This window comes from Trachurus japonicus, chromosome 5, assembly GCF_045865225.1.
Source record: "Trachurus japonicus isolate A0001 chromosome 5, Traja_1.0".
In the NCBI taxonomy this organism is placed as follows: Eukaryota; Metazoa; Chordata; class Actinopteri; order Carangiformes; family Carangidae; genus Trachurus; species Trachurus japonicus.
The window spans coordinates 28,283,870-28,304,876 of NC_140911.1; the positions used below are offsets into that span (position 1 = coordinate 28,283,870).

General features: G+C 41.2%; 1 protein-coding gene across 2 annotated transcripts in view; it reads right to left on the reverse strand.

The window, feature by feature from the left end:
• Positions 1-17,260, reverse strand: part of slc38a3b (solute carrier family 38 member 3b) — a 30,670-nt gene extending 13,410 nt beyond the window's left edge. Inside the window, exons 1-7 of one of the 2 annotated variants that reach the window (XM_085777181.1) lie at positions 17,026-17,260; positions 7,836-8,021; positions 7,516-7,536; positions 7,253-7,334; positions 7,009-7,124; positions 1,184-1,257; positions 319-411 (exon numbers count right to left, since the gene is read on the reverse strand). In XM_085777181.1, the coding sequence (XP_085633307.1) occupies positions 319-411; positions 1,184-1,257; positions 7,009-7,124; positions 7,253-7,334; positions 7,516-7,536; positions 7,836-7,939 (490 nt within the window). In that variant the 5' untranslated portion in view covers positions 7,940-8,021; positions 17,026-17,260. The remainder of the gene's footprint in view (positions 1-318; positions 412-1,183; positions 1,258-7,008; positions 7,125-7,252; positions 7,335-7,515; positions 7,537-7,835; positions 8,022-17,025) is intronic. The other variant, XM_085777182.1, reaches the window with a different exon arrangement.
• Positions 17,261-21,007: the final 3,747 nt, after the last annotated feature.

Genomic DNA, 21,007 nt, shown 5'->3' on the forward strand with positions numbered 1-21,007 from the left:
TGCCACTGAATTAGCAGATGACAGTCTGATCAACAAATCTTTGTTCAGAGAAAACTCAACAGCAGATGCTGCTCAGTGAGTCTCAGAGAACACAGCTGTTTCTACTGGTCTTTGCCCTTTATACAAACCCGGATTTCACAGAACAAGCCAACAATAACAAGCCAACGTAATGCTAGTGGTATGAATCAATATCGATGTGTGATGGTCTGGGTAACAAGGGGTTATAAACTTTAATCCATTTAATGGTGTGTAATTCATGTTTTCTGCTATAGGCAGTTTACAGACAGGTCACATATTAACCACACAGTGTCTCCTCACCTCCAATATTCTGCAGGGTAATTGCTATTCCAGCAGCCATTTTTCCAGGAGTGCCAAAGGCTCTGTACCCCAGCTGCTCATAAGCACGAATACCTGTAAAGAGATTAGAAAACAATACCTTTCCCAATGAAACACTGTCAAAACAGACCAATGTGTGTTTGGTGGGCCAAGAACCCGTCATTATCACATTTTTAATATTAGTCTAGACACTGTAAAACTTACAACACACCAGATTATAGGATTAACTAACTTGATTAAACAGTCTGAATACAATTTAAGAAACTATATGGAACTGAAATGTTAAAGGGACAACAAGGAGTTTTCACAGTGAAAACGGTGAAATTCTTGGACCGGCGCAAGACGGAAATCATGCCAAGTATGTTTTCATTCATCAAGAATGAAAGTCAGAGGTTTGAAGACGATCAGATACCGTCGTAGTTCCCACCATAAACGGAGATTCTGTGCCGTTATTCACATGACCCGCCGGGCAGCGTCCGTGAAACCGAAAGTAGGAAACGCTGGTCGGCTCGCCCAGCATTTCCACCACTAATAATAATAACAAAGTAATGATAAAGACAAAACGAAATGGGCCCATTAACAAGTGTGGGTCCACATTAATATGAGACTTTTTTATAACCAAATACAAACTCCTCATTGTCCCTTTAATAATCATTTCATTACTCAATTAATTTGCTTAAACAGTGAACTATATGACTGTTAACCTTGCCCTTTTTTGGAATGACTATGGATCAGCATCATTCATTGGTTCATTGATTCACTGGCATTTTGGTAACAAAACCTTAGAACATGTACCGTACAGTAGTTGCACAATTTCACTACAACATGCACATGGCACAATGCTTACCCACAATGCCAGAGGATTTGAGCAGCAGGTGGATGGAGTAACACGACAGGGCTGCTACTGCAGTCAGAAGAAACCTGCCGTAAAAAAAAAACATATACTGTCATTGCTGCAAAATGTTAATTGTATCACATGTAACATAAGCGGCACGGTGGCACAGTGGTTAGCACTGTTGCCTCACAGCAAGAAGGTCCTGGGTTCGAATCCCAGGCCGCCCAGGTCCTTTCTGTGTGGAGTTTGCATGTTCTCCCCGTGTCTGCGTGGGTTTCCTCCGGGTGCTCCGGTTTCCCCCACCACTAAAAACATGTCGGCTAGGTTAATCCTCCAGTCAGTGTCCCTGACCAAAGGCACTGACTCATAATCTGGAGTTGGTCCCCGGGCGCTGCACCGTGGCTGCCCACTGCTCCTCAGGGATGGGTTAAATGCAGAGAAAGAATTTCACTGTACTAGCTGTATATGTGACCAATAAAGTACCTTTTATAATATCAGCAGCTGAAACAAATAATGAGGAGGAGACATTGTGTTCTTGAAAACAGCAAGTCTTTCTAGGTAAAAGAATGGGATTGTGCTCCTTTCAGGAAGGTCAGTAGTCTTCCACAATGATGAAAATGCTATTTCCCATAACCCCATAGTTATGGTGGTCCTCCTACAGAGGAACTGAGCCCTGGGCAGGGGCTCTCAGGCCAGCATTCCTGAAGAGTCAGAGGCTGATCTCAGATCCATCACCTTCTCAGACTTTTTTCCCACCATTACTTGTAGCCACAAAGTGGGACTCTAAGGTATGAGAGATCAAGCCCTGATATCCCACTGTTACAAAGGCTGTGTGAACTGTCCCAAACCCCCTCAACTCACAAACTAGTGTTTATTTGTGTCTGTCAGAAAAGCCACATTTGATGCCTTGTCTAAATGAAGAAGTATCCTCCTCACACCCTGGTCAAATATTGAGCAAGGCGCCTGGCTTTTCATAACTGCTCTATTTCTGTGTGCCGCTGGAAATATGCTGACGAGGACTCAGAATGTCTATTTGCATCGCAGCCGGCGAATGACGATGTCGCTGAGGCAACGAGGGACAAGAGCAAATCCAGATAGAAAGAAAGAACATGTGAGTAATTACTGTAGTGGACGTGTTCTTAACAGATCTGCTCTGATGAAAGAGTCAACATAATTATTCAGTCTCTCCCTGAAAGCTTTTATCAATGCTCCTCTGATTAGGTGCTCCAATAGCAATATTCACCCCACAAGGTTTTTCACCCACCCAAATAATTAAGCTCCTGTGCATAGTAAGCTCTTTTGTTTTCTTTCTAAGAATTAAGCTTTTTAAATTCAAACATCCTGTTCCTTATACAAGAGTCACATGGCTTTCATTCCATACACATCAGGGATTACACAGATTTTTAAAAAGCAGATTGTGTTTTATGGAAGGTTTTTGCAAAAGGTTCCGTTTCGTGCATAGACCAGTTTACAGTGAGGTATGACAATAGGTTCATTGTGAATACAAAAAATAGACGCTAAATATGTAAATTGCTGAAACTGTTAGAATTGAAATCTCAAATCTTCATATTGAAATAAAATTAAACTGGTCGTCTCTCCAAATAATCCATTGTCTTTGTATGTTTCAGTAAGAATATTTAATGTATGATGTATATGCTGAAGAATTATAATAAAAGGGTACATTTCATTTCATGTAGCCCATCTAAACATGTAGGAGGATTACATAATCTGGCATACAGCGGGAGGTGACGCCCATTGGTAAACTCTGATATACAGTCAGGGCCGTTGTATAGGGGAGAAAGGTGATGATAATTCTAGGGGCCCAGCGCCCAGTAGGGGCCACAAAAAACCCAGTAGTCTAATCTTTGTATGAATTAATTATTCTGCATTGGGGATGCACTGAATATTCGGTAACCGAATATATTCGGCCAAATATTGCAAAAAAAAGCAACATTCGGCCTTCGGTGGAATGAGCGAAAAGCAAGGCCAAATATATAAAAAAATGTATTAGTAAGTACTACTACTGCTGGAAAAACAACAAAAACAAGAGCAGTTGGGGGAAAGCTGCACAGCAACGGTGCGCACCGTTGCACGTCGCTCCAAGAGCCCGGTGCGTCCTGTCAGCGGAGACACGGTCGGCTACTGAGAGGGAGTAATGTGTCTGCAGACCCGGAGACCGCACATTCAGACCCGCACGTTTGGACCCGCACATTCAGACCCCTTGGTTTTCTGCTACATTGCCCCCTGGTTTGTGTTATGCTAATGTTACCTGCTCGGAACATGGACGCGCAGACCACGGAAAAGGGTATCGAACGTTAATCACTTAGTTTGTTTCATGTCATAAAAGTTTTTAACGAACGTTTGACTTTTAATACGTTTACAATTAGCCTTATGCACGTCAAAGCTAACCAAGCTTAGCATTTTTCAGCTAGAAGCTCTCTTGGCATATTGTTTTTAATGAAACTGAAACTGTTAATACCGTGTGCATTAAAGCAGAAGTAAGTGGTCCGGTCGTTTTCGCTAATGCTGCGTTCCAGGCAGGCTTTTGAAATCGTAAATTACAGCTTCAAGTCACAACTTACGACTTTGTAGCGTTCCAGGCAACCCACTCGTGTTTTTCCGACCTGTTTTACCTGTGAAAGTCACTATAACGGCCACTCGTAACTTCTGACCCGTGAACTCGTACCAGATCGAACTGGTACGACTTCACGGTCGGAAAAATACGAGTTTCCTTGAACGCACCATAACAGTCCTCGTCCCTACGTCGCCACATTCACGGCGTCCCTTGGCTGCACACACAGCCCTGCATGCCGTTCTCTCTCCTCATTGGATAAAAACTGTAGGATACGATAAATGTTTTCTCCTCGGCTCAGAGCAGAGCAGAGTGACTGACAGACCCGTGTTTCGGTCCAAACACTCTATGTAAGTGATTGCTGTCGGAAGATATAACTATTTAAGACTTATATTAACACAAATATATCACTTACTTCTGCTTTAAATTAAACAAAAATAAAACAGCCTATGTGTAGGTCGTTGGTACTGCCACTGTAGACTCACATAGTGTAAGTGCAACTTTATGCTACAACATTGTTTTTATTGACGTTTGTATTTTTTTCTCTAGAGACAAATTGCTCAGCAAATTGATCCTGGACAGAGAGGACAGGACATGAAATTCCAGTAAGTATAAATACATGATTTGTGTGGGAAAAAAATTGACTATTGCCTGTAATGTCCACTTATTTTTTATTCATTTTAGGGCTTGCCTTGCCAGACATGTGGGAACGACTGTGGGATTTTTTTTTCTCATGGTAAGGTTTCTTGTGAAAGTATACGCACTGCAGGCATCAGTCAACAATGTAAATGTGTATACAGTATGTGCTGATGTAGCCTATTGTGTGTGATTACTGGTATATTGCATGTGCTGCTCTTGTATGTTTCTATGTGCTGTCTTTGCATGATTGTACTGATGCCTACCTGCTCTATCCTTTCCCTATTGATTCTTTTTAATCATTGTGTTGTAATATATTGTTGTTGTTGTTTTTTTAGGATGCCCATTGTCATCTGGCCGGGGACTACAGCAGGATATTAGCCATGCTGGCTAAAGCTGCCCTTTTTACTGTATTTAATGCAGTTGATTAATTGGGACTGTCCACGTACAATAAAACAATAAAGTAAAGTAAAGTAAATTGATGGTTCTTCTATTCCAGTATTTATCATTTTGTCTGTTTTCAGTGAAGTGGACGAGTTCTGCAGGAGGCTGAAAAGGCAGATGAGGAAAGAAGGAGCACTGCCATGATATAAAGACTATTTGTGAAAGTCTGTGCAATAAAACATTTGAAACCATTTCATTCCATTCAATTAATTGTAGGCTATTTTAAGACTGTTTTGTCATTATAACCCCATGCAATAGAACATTTAAAAGCATGTAATTTCATTGGAGGTTAATAATTTATTTAGTCCAAAAGATTTTTTTTTAAAAAGTTTAAAAGTAATCCAAGCTTCACAAACAATTAGATCTTGGTGTTTTATTTGGATTTTATTTATTTAGTCCAAAATATTTTTTAAAAGTTTAAAAGTAATCCAAGCTTCACAAACAATTAGATCTTCGTGTTTTATTTATTTATTTAGTCCAAAATATTTTTAAAAAGTTTAAAAGTAATCCAAACTTCACAAACAATTAGATTCTTGGTGTTTTATTTCGACTTTGCCCTGTTGAAAATCCATAAGAAGGGGTCTGAACCATAGATATATAAACTATCTATGGTCTGAACGGTCCAGACTGTGGAGTTGCAGTTTTACAGTCAACCAGTAGGGGTCTCTACAAGGGGTCTGAACGTGCGGGTCCAAACGTGCGGGTCTGAATCTGCGGTCTCCGGGTCTGCAGAGACATACTATTGCTGAGAGGACTGAGTGAGGGGACCGTTCCTGTAGGAACGCGCCTTTTAATGAATCATTTAAAAACCAAACACCCTGAACAGCATGCTGAGTAGGCTACGGAAGGGAGAGACAGCTGCAGCAGTTAAAACGAAAGTTCCTCGTCCCAGTATTTCGCCCACTCCGTCCGTGGCCGACAGCTTTTAAAACAGTGTTTCCCAACCTTGGGGTCGGGACCCCACATGGGGTCACCTGAAATTCAAATGAGGCCGCCTGAAATGTCTAGTAGCCTAATTGATGAATTAAAAAAAATCTGACCAAGAAAGGTTAGGAACCACTGTTTTAAAAGACACTTGGTTTTTTTTGGAATGTACTTGCATAGATCTTTCAGCACTCACAATGGGCCGATATAGGCCTAAATGAAAAACTTTATATAACTTGTGCTTTTTTGATGAGCAACGGCAACTGGAATATTCAAAAACTGTCAGAATAGTCAATAAACATTTACTTTCCTTGAAAATTAAGTTTAAAAAAATATTTTATTTAAAAACTTTATAACCACTTTCGGTATTCGGTTATTCGGCCAAGCGTTTTGATTTTATTCGGTATTCGGCTTTGGCCAAAAAATGCCATTTGGTGCACCCCTATTCTGCATATGACCCTGATTAATACTCAGTAATACTGCATTAACTGCATACAAACAAAGTAAATAAAAAATGACAATACATACGTAGTCTAAGAAAGAATGGGAAAAGTCAGGGGGCAGGGGCCCACTTTAGTATTCTTTCAGGGGGCCCAGAATTCCTAGCAACGGCCCTGTATACAGTATAAATGCTGCCTATTCACAACATGTGCCATCATGTGTTAACCTACAGTTTGCTTTGAAAGCCTTAAGATGTAACTGAAACTTCTCTCACTACCTACACTAAACAGCCATGATTCAGTTACAGAGGTCACAACACGACCTCATTCCTTACAGATATTTCATAAGAGGAGCTTTTCTCCACAAGCTCTTGCAAAGATCTGACTTCCTTTTTACACAGTTGAAGCCACAACCTATTCCAGTCCTGCTACTGGCTTCCTTGCAGCAGAGACCACCGGGTCATAGGAACTAAATGAGCAATCCAGATGCCTCTAGACAGGGTGTGGAGGATCAGTTATTCTGGGCTCTGGCCTTTCTGGGGTCTCCTTGTGGAACAGAAGGGGGGGGTGCTGAGCAAAACGTCACGTGTAGACGTGATCAGATCGTGGTACATGACGTGTTTCCAGATGACAAATCACTCAATGTAAACCTGCACGTCCCTCACACTTGATACTCAAGACTTGGCACTTGCTTTGGGCACACTCTGCTACAGTGATGGAGTGCACCACTGTAGGTCCATGGAAATGTCAGGGAATTAGTGGCCCAACCATTTACATCTCTGTTTGAGAAGCAAAACATATTTATTTATTTATTTACTTACAAGAAGAGGAGGATGCCAGTGTTGGCCATGGCATAGGCCAAGCCCAGGATTCCACTGCCCATAATAGCATTACCCAGGTTGAAGACAGACATGCCAAAGGAGGTCTTTCCTTCAAACTGTTTGGAAAAAACGAAAAAGAGAATACAAAATCTTAAACATGTTTTACAAAACAAACAAACAAAAAAATTATAATTCGTAAAGCTTTCTTGGTCTCAATTGCGTCAATTTAGGCTTTTACACTCACATCTGTGAAGCGCAAAGGTTTCTTTCCATCTGAACTGGGCAAGAATTCCTCATTCTCCAGTCCTCCATCAGGATCATCAAATCTAGAGGAGGAATTTGTGCCTGTTACATGACTGTCTCTCTATCTACCTCCAAACACTTCACACAGATGTGGTGCAGTTAGTCAAAATATCACATCATATTTTTCATTTTTTTGCATCACAATATGCATGAAAACACATGTGCATAGGGAAAATCCCCTCATACAAATGAGCATGCACATACCTGACTGTTTGAGTGCCATTTCTGTATAAGGATCCGTCCGTTGATGCAAACACAAAAACAAGGTAAACATGCATTTAAAAAAAGCAAGATTATGCAAGAAGTAAGTCATACTGTATGTTGCTCACCACATCCACCTCCTGGTTAAAATTTATCGGAATGGTAAATAGTGTATAATTCAAAATCTCACTTTTTTAGAATTATGAATATTCCAATTCAAGTCAAAGGGACTTTAACACATGCTGTGTTAAATGCCATTACAGGTAAATAAGCACCACAGAGCAGCCATTTATCTGCACGTGGAACAATGGGAGGATACTCACTGATCGTCCTCCATCAACGTCTTCATTGGGACACCCATGTCGTCCCCGAGGTCGTGACTTTTCCCGTTGGATAGGATGTTCATCTCTGACTGAGAAGGCTCCATGATCCAACGTTCTTTTTGTTTTTTGTTTTGTAAATGTGCTCAATGAAGGTGATCCTTTAAAGTCACGCAGTGTCTTGAATATCTATAGAGCAGAGACAGAAAAGACACACGTTTGTTTAACTTTTAGTTTGTTTCATTGTGTAGCACACTTTGAAAGGCCCTGAAAACATGACTTCCTATTAAAGATGGCGTCCTATTGAAGTTTTCTGCCCAAGAACAACACTTTTGTTTTTTCACATGAAAGATTTCTGCTTTTTTTTTTTCTTTCCTCTAGTCACTGGTCTGAAGTGGCTGCCACTGGGTTGGAAAAAGCCGATAAAAAAGATTTTCCATGAACTCATCAGCGCCTGGCGATAATATGTAGAGTAAGGCCATCGATCAAATCTGATTAAATAACACCCACTCACTCTGAGTCGGAAACTCTGGGCAAATAACAGCTAACGATGTTTTCCATTTCCAACCATTAAATATTTAATGAAGCTTAGTGAAAGTTCAGTTGTTCAGTCGTCAGCTGTCAAATTTAAAAGTGCTCTCTCTGTGTTGCTATCCAGCTGTCATTTCAGCACAGCCCACCTCCATAGGTAACATTATGATCAGATAAAGCTAGTTTCACATTAATTGTGGCAAGGATTTAATCATTTTAGTTTTCTATGAGTGTGACTCCAAACCTCAGCCCACATTGTGAATGTATCTATCACTCTCCAATTGCACAATTTTGTAGGACCATATTTAGATAATCTTTTTCTAACTGTATTGTAAAAGGACTTGATAGTGTCCTACAGAGTTTAGCATTTATCTACGGACATGTCAGCTTTCTGAAATCCTGCAATCAGCGACAGACGTCACAACTTCTTTTATTCAATATTTGTCCATGTGACAAATGTACAGCGATGACTAACTTCTGCTGTTGACACGGTAACTTCCAATACCCCAGACCTGGCAGGTTGAGATTTTTTTAAAAAGAGGCAGGAAACCATGACAAAGTTTCTCTCATGCTTTTCCAGAACTTCAGCGTTGAGCAAAGACAAATAAGTTCAAAGCACCAGGTCAAAGATCAAGGTCTTTTTGAGTTTTTTTAAATTTTGTGTACTAAGTCCTAGATCCCACACAATGAATCAGCTCAGTGTGATAAACAAAATAATCAAATCACTAACAACAAGAGTTGCCTAAATTACTGAGGAAGCAGTATGCTAAACAGTTATTACTGTCATCCCATAATTGCAGAGTTTAAAGCATTTCTGTAGCGGTACAGCTAGGTTTGTTAACCAACAACTATTGTTACTGAGTAAAACCTCAAAAGTTGTCACCATGACCCCGATGAATCCTCTTCACTATTAAAGAGACAATAGTGTGTTGTTTGAAGCTTCCGCTGTGACCAGTGAGCAGCTCAATAGTGTTCACAGTGTCCAACTATCACTGATACTGCTATTCATACTGTACCGCTGAAGAGGGTCATTGACACGAGCCGCTGCGGCTACAAAGGGAACCTGACAGGAGTAGCATCAAGTCACGCAGCACGATACTCCACACAGTAATCAGCTTAAAAAGGATTGAATGTTTAAATTATTGTTGAAATCTGCATCTTGTCTAAACCTACTCATTTCAATTTCACTCATTACTCACCCTCATGTCGACTAAGAGCTGTGAGAATTTTCAGAGTCCTCCGTGCCTTCTCTGAGTTACGGGGGGGGTCCGCGCAGCAGTATTTGTCCATATAATGGTTGTCAATGGATACCAACTTTCTTCGTCCAAAAAGACACACCAAAAAACATCCAAATACCTCCATACTGCTCGTCTGTAATGTCCCTCTTGTATTGAAGCCCCGACATGAGAAATTGTTCCGAAAAAAATTAAATAAGTCTATATTTTAAGCTTGTTTGTAGCGGAAGCTCCCAGTGTCTCGGTTCACTGCTCTTCCTGTGTCGCACTGACCGGTGGAACAATTTCTCATGTCGGGGCTTCAATACCAGAGGGACATTACAGACGAGCACTATGAAGGTATTTGGATGGTTTTTGGTGTGTCTTTTTGGACGAAGAATGTTGACAACCATTGTATGGACAAATACTGCTGCACGGACCCCCCCGTAACTCAGAGAAGGGACGGAGGACTCTGAAAATTCTCACAGCTCTTAGTCGACATGAGGGTGAGTAGATAATGAGTGAAATTTGAATTTTGGGTAAACTATCCCTTTAACCTCACATTGCTTCATCTACAGAGCTGTTCTATTTACCTCGGGGTAACCACGTCCCTAACGTCACTATCTGGAAAAACCCTGATGTCAGTGCTTCCTGTTGCAACACACAACTTGAATAGAGAGGTCGGGTCGAGACTTCACTTTTATACATCAGAAACAGGGAGAGTGACACACTTTTGCAGAAGTTATAGAATAGAATATTGTGTCACCACAGCCCATGCAGGGTCGGCTCGCTGTTTTTGTTCACGAGCAACCAGAAAACAGAGGATCAGGGCTTCAGCAGCAACATAATGGGAGCCACTGCATTTACAGTAAATACAGCAGGAGGCCCATTACTGACAATGGCCATATTTTTCCACCCATATGTTCACCCTGCTGTTGTATCCTCACAATACACCCCAGTAAGTTAGCGTCATGTTATACATCATTAACAGTACGTCAATGCGATACGTGTTTGCAAACATACTGTGTGTCTCATGACATTTGAAAACTAGATTTCATTAATGACATTAGCAATGAAGAGAGCAGGTGATATTTGATGAGTTTGAGCCCATGCTTGGTGTTGGCTATCAAAAGATCCTGGAACATTTTCAGGATAATTCAGATAAAAGCAGGTACTGTACTTTTACCAACTTTTTTGTCAAAGCAAAGTCAGTAGGAGGCAGTAAGGTAGATATTGTGATATAAAGCCATTACAGAAGTCACAGATCACACAAATATGGTCTTGGCTTGGGACAGTGATATTGAGAAAAAAGAAAAATGCAGCTCTATTGAATATGATTCTACACAAAGAAACCAAACCACTCCTTGGTCGTGACAGTGTTCCGCTGGTGGACTTCCTGCTAATTGACTCCAATTTAATGTTCTTACATTTTAATCTAAGTGACACAAACTAGACTCCCATTCAGTGCCCATTTAAGACAATTTTTTGAGAGTTTTTTGAAACCCATGAGCAAAATAGCCATCCATTATGTACTTTACCTTGAGAGCCACTGTGCTAATAAATCTTATATTCAGAGCACAGCAATAATACAATTCAAAATGTGTGGGCAGTAGAGACCCCTACAATTTATAATGAATGTTCATTTACTTGGGTTAAAATTCTACCTTTTTCCCAGGATGTCCCTGGTTTCCTAAATATAACAACCACATAATAAATGTTCTTTCAGGGAAACTTTCAGCTGTTTTATTTTATTTTGATGTTCCAGCCAGGTGTTTGGCTTCCAGGAAGTACCAATAAAGGCTGTGTGGCCGTTTCAACCCGCCCCAGTTCTGTGTAAAAGTATCAAGGTACAACAACCACCGGTAAACCCAGACCAACCACACCGTGACCACACTGATCTCACCAACAACACCTGCTATCAGTCAGCACCATTGAAAACGGATCTGAGACACTGCACATGCGTTTGTACAGCATGATGTGTACTGACCAAGGACAGAACAGATCTGAGATCAGGCATGGCTACTTCTGCTTGTATTTCTGCTGCGTAACGTTATCTGGTGCTGGGTGGATGGCAGACCAAACACTTTAACCATATGTGCGCCCATTAACGTGTCTGTCAAGGTGACACGGGGCAGCTTGTTAGGGACTTGACAGATGTAGTTTAATTTTACTGCTACAGTCTCCTTCTTTCATTGAAAAAATAAATTTCTTCAAACAAGCTTTAGTGTCACTGTATTTAGTGTCACTGTATTTTATTATTTATATGATTAGATAATTTGTATAAATTAATCCAAATGAAAAAAAGGAAAAAACCAATATTTCAGAGACTGGTGATGAGCGTGCTGCACAAAGTTGACATTGTTGCAGCTCCATGTTGTAGCAGTCGTGCAAACTCCGGTGCAAAGGAAAGCACATGAATTTATTGTTTGTGTCAAGAGATGCAAAGGTTATGGATGAGATAAAACTTGATATCGCTCTTTCTGACTGACCTGGGTCATGTCCTGGTCGGCCTCTGTATCCAAGCCAATGAAAAACGAGCATGTGCAAACCCTCAAATTATTCATTCTCTAAACCTATTAATACCTACTTACTGTGTTAATTAACACTTATCTCTGTCAATATGAGAAAAAGTCCTATGAGCATATGAAGAGTTCATTTTCAAAAGCAGATACCTCTGTTATTTACATCAGGTGATATCAGTCAAACCAAAGTTGAGTGGCTTTGACCAAGGAGATGAGGCATAACAAAACAAATCTCGAAAAAAAAAAAAAGCTTTATTGAAAACAACACTATGCAAAGCATAGCATCAGCTCATTTTTTTTCAAAATGGTGTTTATCTGCTTTTGCAAATGAACTCTTTATATGATTTTGCCCCGAGCCCCACGGGGCGGGTGGGTCACCTTACACTGAGACGTCTACTGGAGGCCCCAGTGAGTCCTGTTACGTAACAAATCAGGCCACAAAGAGCCATGAGAGTGAAAAGTAAAGTCCCATTCTGAGTGACTGGACTTGTGTGACATTTGAAATGTTCGAACAGATGGGCGGGTGAATTACCACTAGCTGCTTGAGCTTTCTTTTTCCATTAAGACAGCAAATATTTCTAAAGCAAAAAAAGAACTGTAAATGCTGCAATTATTTCCCATGTCTTGTTCGGCCAGCTGGGCATGAAACAGACAGAGGCTGGGGACAAGTGGGGGACAGTGGATGGGTGAGCACATGTAGATGAGGAGATGCCCATGTGGTGGTGCATCAGGAACAGGCACGAGGTTCAGCCAAGAGCGCCTGGCAGCACCAGCTCATCCACAGACACGTGCTCTGCTGGGGACAGAGGAACACATGCTCATGTCCTGCCGTATCGGCCACCACCTGAAAGCACCACTTTGTGGCAATGTGGGCTTTTATTATGATAAATCTCTTAGGATTTCTATCTCCTTTTAAACCCTAAAGTAACTTTTAACGGCTAAAACTGAACGTTTTTTAATTGCTATAAATTGAATCTACATGATGCAACTGATGACCAACCCGTTATCGTGAGAGAAAGGTAAAGAATAAACCTTTAATTCACAATAAACTACTTCTCTTTCCATGCTATTGAGCTAGATTAATTATTATGTTTTCAAGTACAGTAAAGAAAATATATAAAATATACCATCTACTGCCTGCAGTATAAATATTCTAATATGGACTTTTTCACTCAATAATCAAAACATTCACTATGACAACAGCTTAAAAAATATATCAGAACTATACCTATAACAAACTGACCCTTTAAATGAATTGATATGGCAAATCAGACATATTCCTCTGGCCCTCAGCCATCATCATAATCTGCTATCATCCATGTTCAAATACCCACAACAAGACATTATCTGTGACATTCATGCATTAGCCTTTCACCCTCTGCATCTCCACCCGTGACCAAGCGCACACACACACTAATGATTTAACTACATCACAAGGCAGCTCCTGAGCCACAGGCAAAACAAGCTTTTTTCAACAAAGGAAGAAGTTTCATGTTTAATCTACAGAATGACCGCAAAGCAGTTTGAAATCTTGGCAAATTTGTGTATATGGTGCTACTGTGTGTCTGCACATACAACATCTGCTGCAGTCTCAAATAGTCTTAGACAATGCACAAGTAACAATTAGGAACAGGATGAGAAAATCCATTTGCAAAATTTGTTGATCTATAACCTTGGACAGTAAAAGGTTCCTGATCTTACACTTACACTTATTTTACTGGATGCTTTTGTTGTGAAGTGTCCTCTGAATGTTAAATACAAACATACATCAGAAACAAATAAAGCCAAAAGTATCCACCAATTCTAATATCCAGTGAATAAAAATATAAAGTCTGTGTGTTGGTGTCTCATATCTGAGCTCATTCTGGTGTTGTATACAGCAGCTTTCAACAGGTTACACCAGATTTAAAAGCAATATTAAAAATCTCCACTGAAGCAGCTTCTAGGCAGCCTTGACTAGATGTTTTATTCAATAGAAGAGGACACATCACAAACAGGTGATATCCAGTATAATAAAAGTTAACAGAATGATTAATAAACCATCATTTCAACCCACTGAGACTGCTGCAGGGTGTTTGGCTTTACACACAGACCATCTCCTCTGCCTCCTCACACACACACACACACACCGGCCGCTGGACCGTTGACCGACTGCGTCGTTAAAGGGATCGTAAAGCGAAGCCGCACTTGTGGAGCGCACAAAGAGCCAAGACATCATTTTGCATGCTGTTTTTACAAGCAGCCAGCGCAATCTTTGTTTACACAGGAGTTTCACTGAGAATATTAAGCTCCACTCTCATTTCAAAGATGATTTGCAGAGCAACAACAAACCTCCCCACAGCCCCCAACCCCCCGCCCCCACCGGCTGCACCATGGTGTCAGGTGTGGTGGTAAACATTTGCTGGAACAACATTTAATCAATACAGGTATATGAGGATGCCAAACACACAGAAAGTGATGACTCAGTGTGTAGAACTGGGCTTGAGATCATGGGCCGGTGATGTTTTTGTTGTTTTACAGATTCCTGTGTGTACAAGCGAGTGGGGGCAATGGTCATGATAAGGAAGTACAACAACATTCCCTCCTCTCCTCTCCGGCCAGCCACTGTTTTGCCCCCCCCCCCCCCCCCTTGGGTCTAATTCAGCCAAGTTTATGATGATTCATGTTTTATGAGTGTTCAAACACAATGACAAGTGGCTCTGTGTGGAATTCTTTAAAGCGGAATACATCAGCTTAACATCATATGTTTTGGCAGTGATTGCACCAGAGGGAACAAAGCATAAATTGTCAGGACAATTTTCCTCACCCCCCCCCCCCAAAAAAAAAGAAAGAAGAAAAAAAGAAAAAAATCTTTAAGATGAAAGGACCGCAGGAAGAATATTTTCACTCGGTTCACTCAGAGTTTATACCTCCATACATGTCAACAAAGGACAATGTCTTTCCAGTGACTTCAATATAAATAGACAGCAGCACATGATGGGGTCAGGTTCACCCCCCCCCCCTTACAGATTATGAGCCCAATGACGACGATAATAATAACCTCTGGAGTGGCTGATACTTAACACTATGGGCTGACTCAAATGCAGAAATTCACAGGTCTCTACAGAGTGACAGAGGAACACAGCTGGCTGCTTCCCACATAGATAAAACACACACACAGCCCCCCCACCCCTACCCCCCAGCTCCCTCACACACGCCGCACCTGTCCGGCTCAAACTCCCAGCACATGACCGCGGTCAGTTCTTATCTGCTCAGTCTCCGCTGAACCCCAGCATGAAAATCCATGTAGGGTGTTGGTGTTTAGATAGAGGCCAAAGTCAAAAACGTGCTGCCTCACCCACGCCAACTTGAACCCTCGGAGAGAAGTTCAACGTCATCTGAGCGGTTGAGGCGCAGCAGTGATCACATTTGAGATTGAGACCAGTAACCTGCAACATGCTCGGAAACTGTTTCAACCTTTAACACAAACTGAAAAACCACCACGATGGTTCCAAAAACTCTTCTGTATGATGAACCCTATTCCCGGAAAACATCAGTTAGATGTCAGACACAAAATTTGAAGAACACTTATGATTATAACAGTGGAAACCTGGGGTTACTGCAGGATATACAGTAAATGAACAATCTAACATAGATTTTGAAGTAAATAAAGGTTACAACTAATGATTTTAACAAGTGATTATCCTCTCAGTTGGTTCGCTTGTCATTTAGTGCATGAAATATAAATCTCCAAATCTCTTATTCTGTCTGACCAGTGGTTCAGAATCCAAATATGTTCAATTTACTGCCATCTAAGTCAAAAGAAGCAACACAATTCAGGAACCTACAATACAAACCTTACACTCTCTGCCAAAGAAAACTGTAAAACCACAAAACACTAAAGTCAGTTCAAGCCCCAGTTGTCAGACTCACAACAATAAGGCTGCAGCACATGAACCAGGCTCAGTCAGTGCCGGGTGATAACAGGCAGCAGATTCCCACACAGGGCTCTCTTCCTCCACATGGGTATATTTAGAATACAATAACAGAGGCAGAGTGCTTTAAAAGGCCACAACTGCCACAACAAACTGTCTTAACACAGAGTTAATGTGTTATAACTGTGCTGTTCAGAGAAAAGACCACTCTGACTGGGAAACCCCACCGGAGGCAGGAAGCTGTCTTTAGTCGGTGTCATGTGGCATGGACACAGTGAGGTGAGGTGCAGTCTATAGATTGGAAATCAACTCTCACAATCACAACCAAGGATTGTTTGTTTTTGTTTTTTGGGAAATGGCACACAGGCTACACATCAATTAATCGACACTTGGACCAAACTGAGACCAAAAAAAAAAAAAAAATCAGGTAGTGCTACACTCTGATCACAAAGGTCTAGTAGCCAGATTTATGTTGGACCTGTTGCAGGACGACTTTCACTCGAAACTCTCACACTCACACGTGTAGTAATGAGAAAGACCGAAAACGCGCAACGAGTCATAGCCCACGCACAGCACACGGCAGATGAACAACGATCTGTCACCGACTCCTTCTCCTCCAGCCACATGGTCGTGACATCTGGACTTAGCGCTCACTGCAGGGAGACCACACAGCGCTGCTCTGTCTGTATCGATCACCCACTCATAGGAAACAAAGCCATAATATCCCTGACTATAGTGTGCCATGGGATCTTCTATATCCACTGTCGGCTGTGTGTTTTCATTCTGTCCCCTCTGGGCTCCTTGTGTGGTTGGTGGAGGGGAAAAAAGCAATCATAGCCTACTACTAGTTCCATTGTTTTCAATTATTCTTCCCGAGCCTCAGTCTTTCACATAAACCACTTCAATAAGCTATAAACGTCAAGTCAATCACAGCTGCGTCGTGTCTGCAACAAAAGCAGGTTTTTCTTTTTTTCCTGGTGAAGAGAAATAGATGAGGTTTGTTCAGTCTTACCAAAGCCTCTGCCCACGAAGCTTCAGCGTTAATTCCTCTGCTGAGTGGCAGCAATGTGATGCTTGATGTCTCTGTGTCTCTTTCTCTCCTCACTGATCCACTCTGCCTCTGTCTATCTACACGCGCGTTCGGACCGTCGCTCTTCAGTCCAGCAGCTATAACACGCGCTTTGAGAAATGGTAGGGCATTGTAAAAGCCTCCAGAGCTCAACTGTGGGGGTCGCACTAGACCCGCCTCCTTCGCACCCACAGCCCCCCCCCCCCCCCTCCTCCTCCTCCTCCTCCTCCTCCTCATGCTCGCAGCCACACGTTTCAGCACTCGGTCGTAGTAGTAGGTGTTGGGAGAAGCAGATGTAGTCGGAGTCAAGCTGCTCTTGTCTTTGGCACCGACCAGCTGCGCATAAATGGCACTACACAGTGTGGTGACGCACGAGGCTGACAGAGGGTGATCCAACACCTGATGCAAAGAAAATACTGCAGGGAATCATAACTGATGTCAATCGCGCAGTTCAACAGAAAGCTGGTTCTTTCTTTCTTTCTTTCTTTCTTTCTTTCTTTCTTTCTTTCTGTCATATTGTTGTTTGGGTTTGGGCATTAATCTACTGAACACCATGTCAATAATTATTAATAGCCTATAAACACAGCTGATCCTGTGGGAGGTGTGTGTTTCTGATTTCAGGGTTGCCAGTTATGGTTATTCCTTAAACTGTAGGGAATGCAACACTGTCACTGACGTTGTGTGACAAAAAGTGGCCAATCTACACATCTAAGAATGCTGGAGCAACATTATCTTAGCTTTCATCTGGACTCATGACTGTCTGGTCTCCACCGGAGTGAAACATTTGACTGTACATGCTCCTTTATAGTATAGTACATAGAACAATAGAATAAGAAATCGTTTTGAATATTCATTAGATCTCTCTTAAAGGGATATTTCAACATTTTGCCAAATTCTGCCTATTGCCATAATCCCTATAGTCTTTGATTGTCGGTGCAAGCTCTTTATAGATCGGCGGGGCAGAGACATGAGCTCTGCACAGGCGGGTGGTATTTTTCGTTTTTCGCTCATCAAACTCATCAAATACACAATCCAACAACTCCAAAACGCTCTGGTGGACAAGTTGTGACCTGCACATTCACCACGCTATGAAATAATAATGGAACGTTATGAAACTGAGTTGTTTTGAGGCAAATGCGTAACCGAAACTACATCCCAGACACAACTGCTGACTTCAAAAGCACAAGTTCTGAGTATTTGTTACATTATTATACGTCATTATTTCATAGCATGGTGAATGTGCGGGTCACAACTTGACCACCAGAGTGTTTTGGAGTTGTTGGATTGTGTATTTAGTTTGATGAGGGAAACGTGGAAATACTGTGCAGCTCTGCCCCGCCGATCTAAAAACAGCTTGCACTGACAATTATAATGAACCTACTGCTAAGACTTTAAGGATTATGGCAATAGGTGAATGTGCCAAATATCCCTTTAAGAAGGTGCACATTGCTTATAATGGCTTTAAATGTACATCAGGTGTCACCTGTCAAAGCACTGTTGATAAATAAAGATAAAGATAAATATAGATAAATGATAATAAAGACATACTTTACTACATATTAACTTCTAAACATTTCACATGGTGCTGTAGACTGTATGACTGGAAACAGCTTGGAATAGAGCATAGAGTATAAGTAAACCAGTTAATACCATATGTTTTATGTTACAGTTATAAGCTACAGCTACATTTTGTGACAATTACTATGGCTGAATAAACTAATGAGTCCTAAAAGACATCCTAAAACAATAATAAACATATTTAAAGGAAAGGGATTGTGATTTGATAAAAACTTCCCACTGCATCTTTACATAATGTAACTCATTAGTTCAGCTGTCTGTCCCTTCCCTGGCTAAGTTATAAGGAAGCAACCAGGTAAAACCAGGTTTCACCCCATACCTGCTGATGATATGGATCATGCATTTCACAAACCCACAGGCGCACCTGAAAATCTCTCCGCCATTGTGCTCAGTGTGTACAAGAGATAAACTGAAACAATACTGTACATTTTCACTGGCCATAGCAAAATGTACAAATCTTCTGTTTGTCTTAACTTCTTCTGATATTTTGAACTTCCGTCTAAAATAGTTTCTGCTTGATGTGTTGTAGAAAATAGAACAAGCAGATTTCCAGCAGCAGGACAGGGGATTTAGTTGCAACTTGAGAAATATTTTTATTCAGATGTTAAAAGAGCCTTTTAGGATTTGGACAATACCTTCAGAAAGAAATGGATGTCCAGCTCTAGGACTCGAAGACAATCGCTAACATACTGGACACTGTTTCTTTTTCTACCGCTCAGCAGGGTTTTGAGGTGTGGTGTTTGACGGTATGTTGACTACAAAGAACAGATAACAGCGTTCACAGAACAAAGAATGAACATGAAACTAAACTCTACTCTGCCTTTGGGTTTAAGGATCCTTAAAAAAACAAACTCTCCTGTCTGCTGGGAATCCTGACTGATATTTGAGGTCCATTGTTTCCATAATCATTTAAATCACATTGAGTGGAATCAAACTCCAAAATGTTGCCCTGAACTCCAGCCTTACACAACACCTCGATCCACACCTGCAGCTAAAATCTGACCAAGCAATGAGCAGAACCCGATCATGCCACAGCTCTTTATTAATTTACAGTTTATTTATCCAAAAGAATTACGTAAGGCCATTCATAGAGAGAGGGATACGGCTTGTCTTTCTCGCACTGCGGATTGATGTCTGATTTTTGTGTTTTTTTCCAAGAATGCAAGATGGGAGTATAACAGCAGCGATTTCTTCTAAGACCACGGGAGTCAAGACGTATCACTACAGTATATTTATGTAACAGAGGTGGATGTGAGGTTCAGAACATTTCTCCCCAAGAGGTGGAAAAATCAAAGGCCGGGGAACCCTGAACCCCATGAAACAAACCCAAGGGATGTAGTGTATTATGTTTCATTGTGTAACACACTGTTTACATAAGGAGCGCCAGCACGGAGACACGTAAACCGACCACTTCTTTGTATGAAGGAACAATATCTGTTTATAATTTACACACCCCGGCTATAGCCTTTATGTACTGGTATATACACTGTTTAAAGATTGGCTCATATGTGCTCAAGTTAATGACCTTCAGCGGATGATCACAAAGGGCGTTTTGGACTCTAAGTGCAAACTGAGACAAATTGCAAATATGCATTGGAAATGACAGGAAACACAGGTTGTTAATTTCTGAATGTCCACTTGTTCTTGGACGCTGTGTTTTATCTGAGCCTGAGAAACGTCCCACTGTGACAACACAAAGAATTTATTCATACTCACGTCCATATTTGTACATACAATACTTCCACTGGTCATGTGTGTAAATAAGAGAGAAACTCCACAGGAGTGTTTATTGGAACAGCAACAAGGAAAACCACCCCTGCATTACATATTTATTTGAAACGGACTGTACGTCATGTTCTGTCGGTCCCTAACAAAGAAGGACGTGATATTTAAAATACTGCATTCGATATTGTGCTTGATGTTTCAAACTTTGGTAAAGAATATTTCTAGAAATCTGACAACATTTTCCCTGATCAAATACTTATGCCACCCTCTAGTAATGAGGCAATAACTCCTCCATGGTGTTCCCACACTCTCTGTAGGTGTTTTTTATTTTTATTTTTTTTTAAATTCTGGTCAGTCAGTCCACAACCCTGCAAGACAGCTGAGAAAACCCCTTTACATTGCACCATGTCTGGTGCAATGGAGAAATACATCTCTGCTGTCACTTTCACAGGGAGTTAAGACAACACTTAACTCCTGCAACTGGGAAACACTGGGTGTCCTGCTGGAGGACACCTCAGCAGGTTGGACTGGCTGGCTCATGGCTTTAGCTCTGGGTCCTCTAGTGGACAGACAATCACACTACAACACCAAACCCCCCACTAAATGAGAAAATGCTATTTTT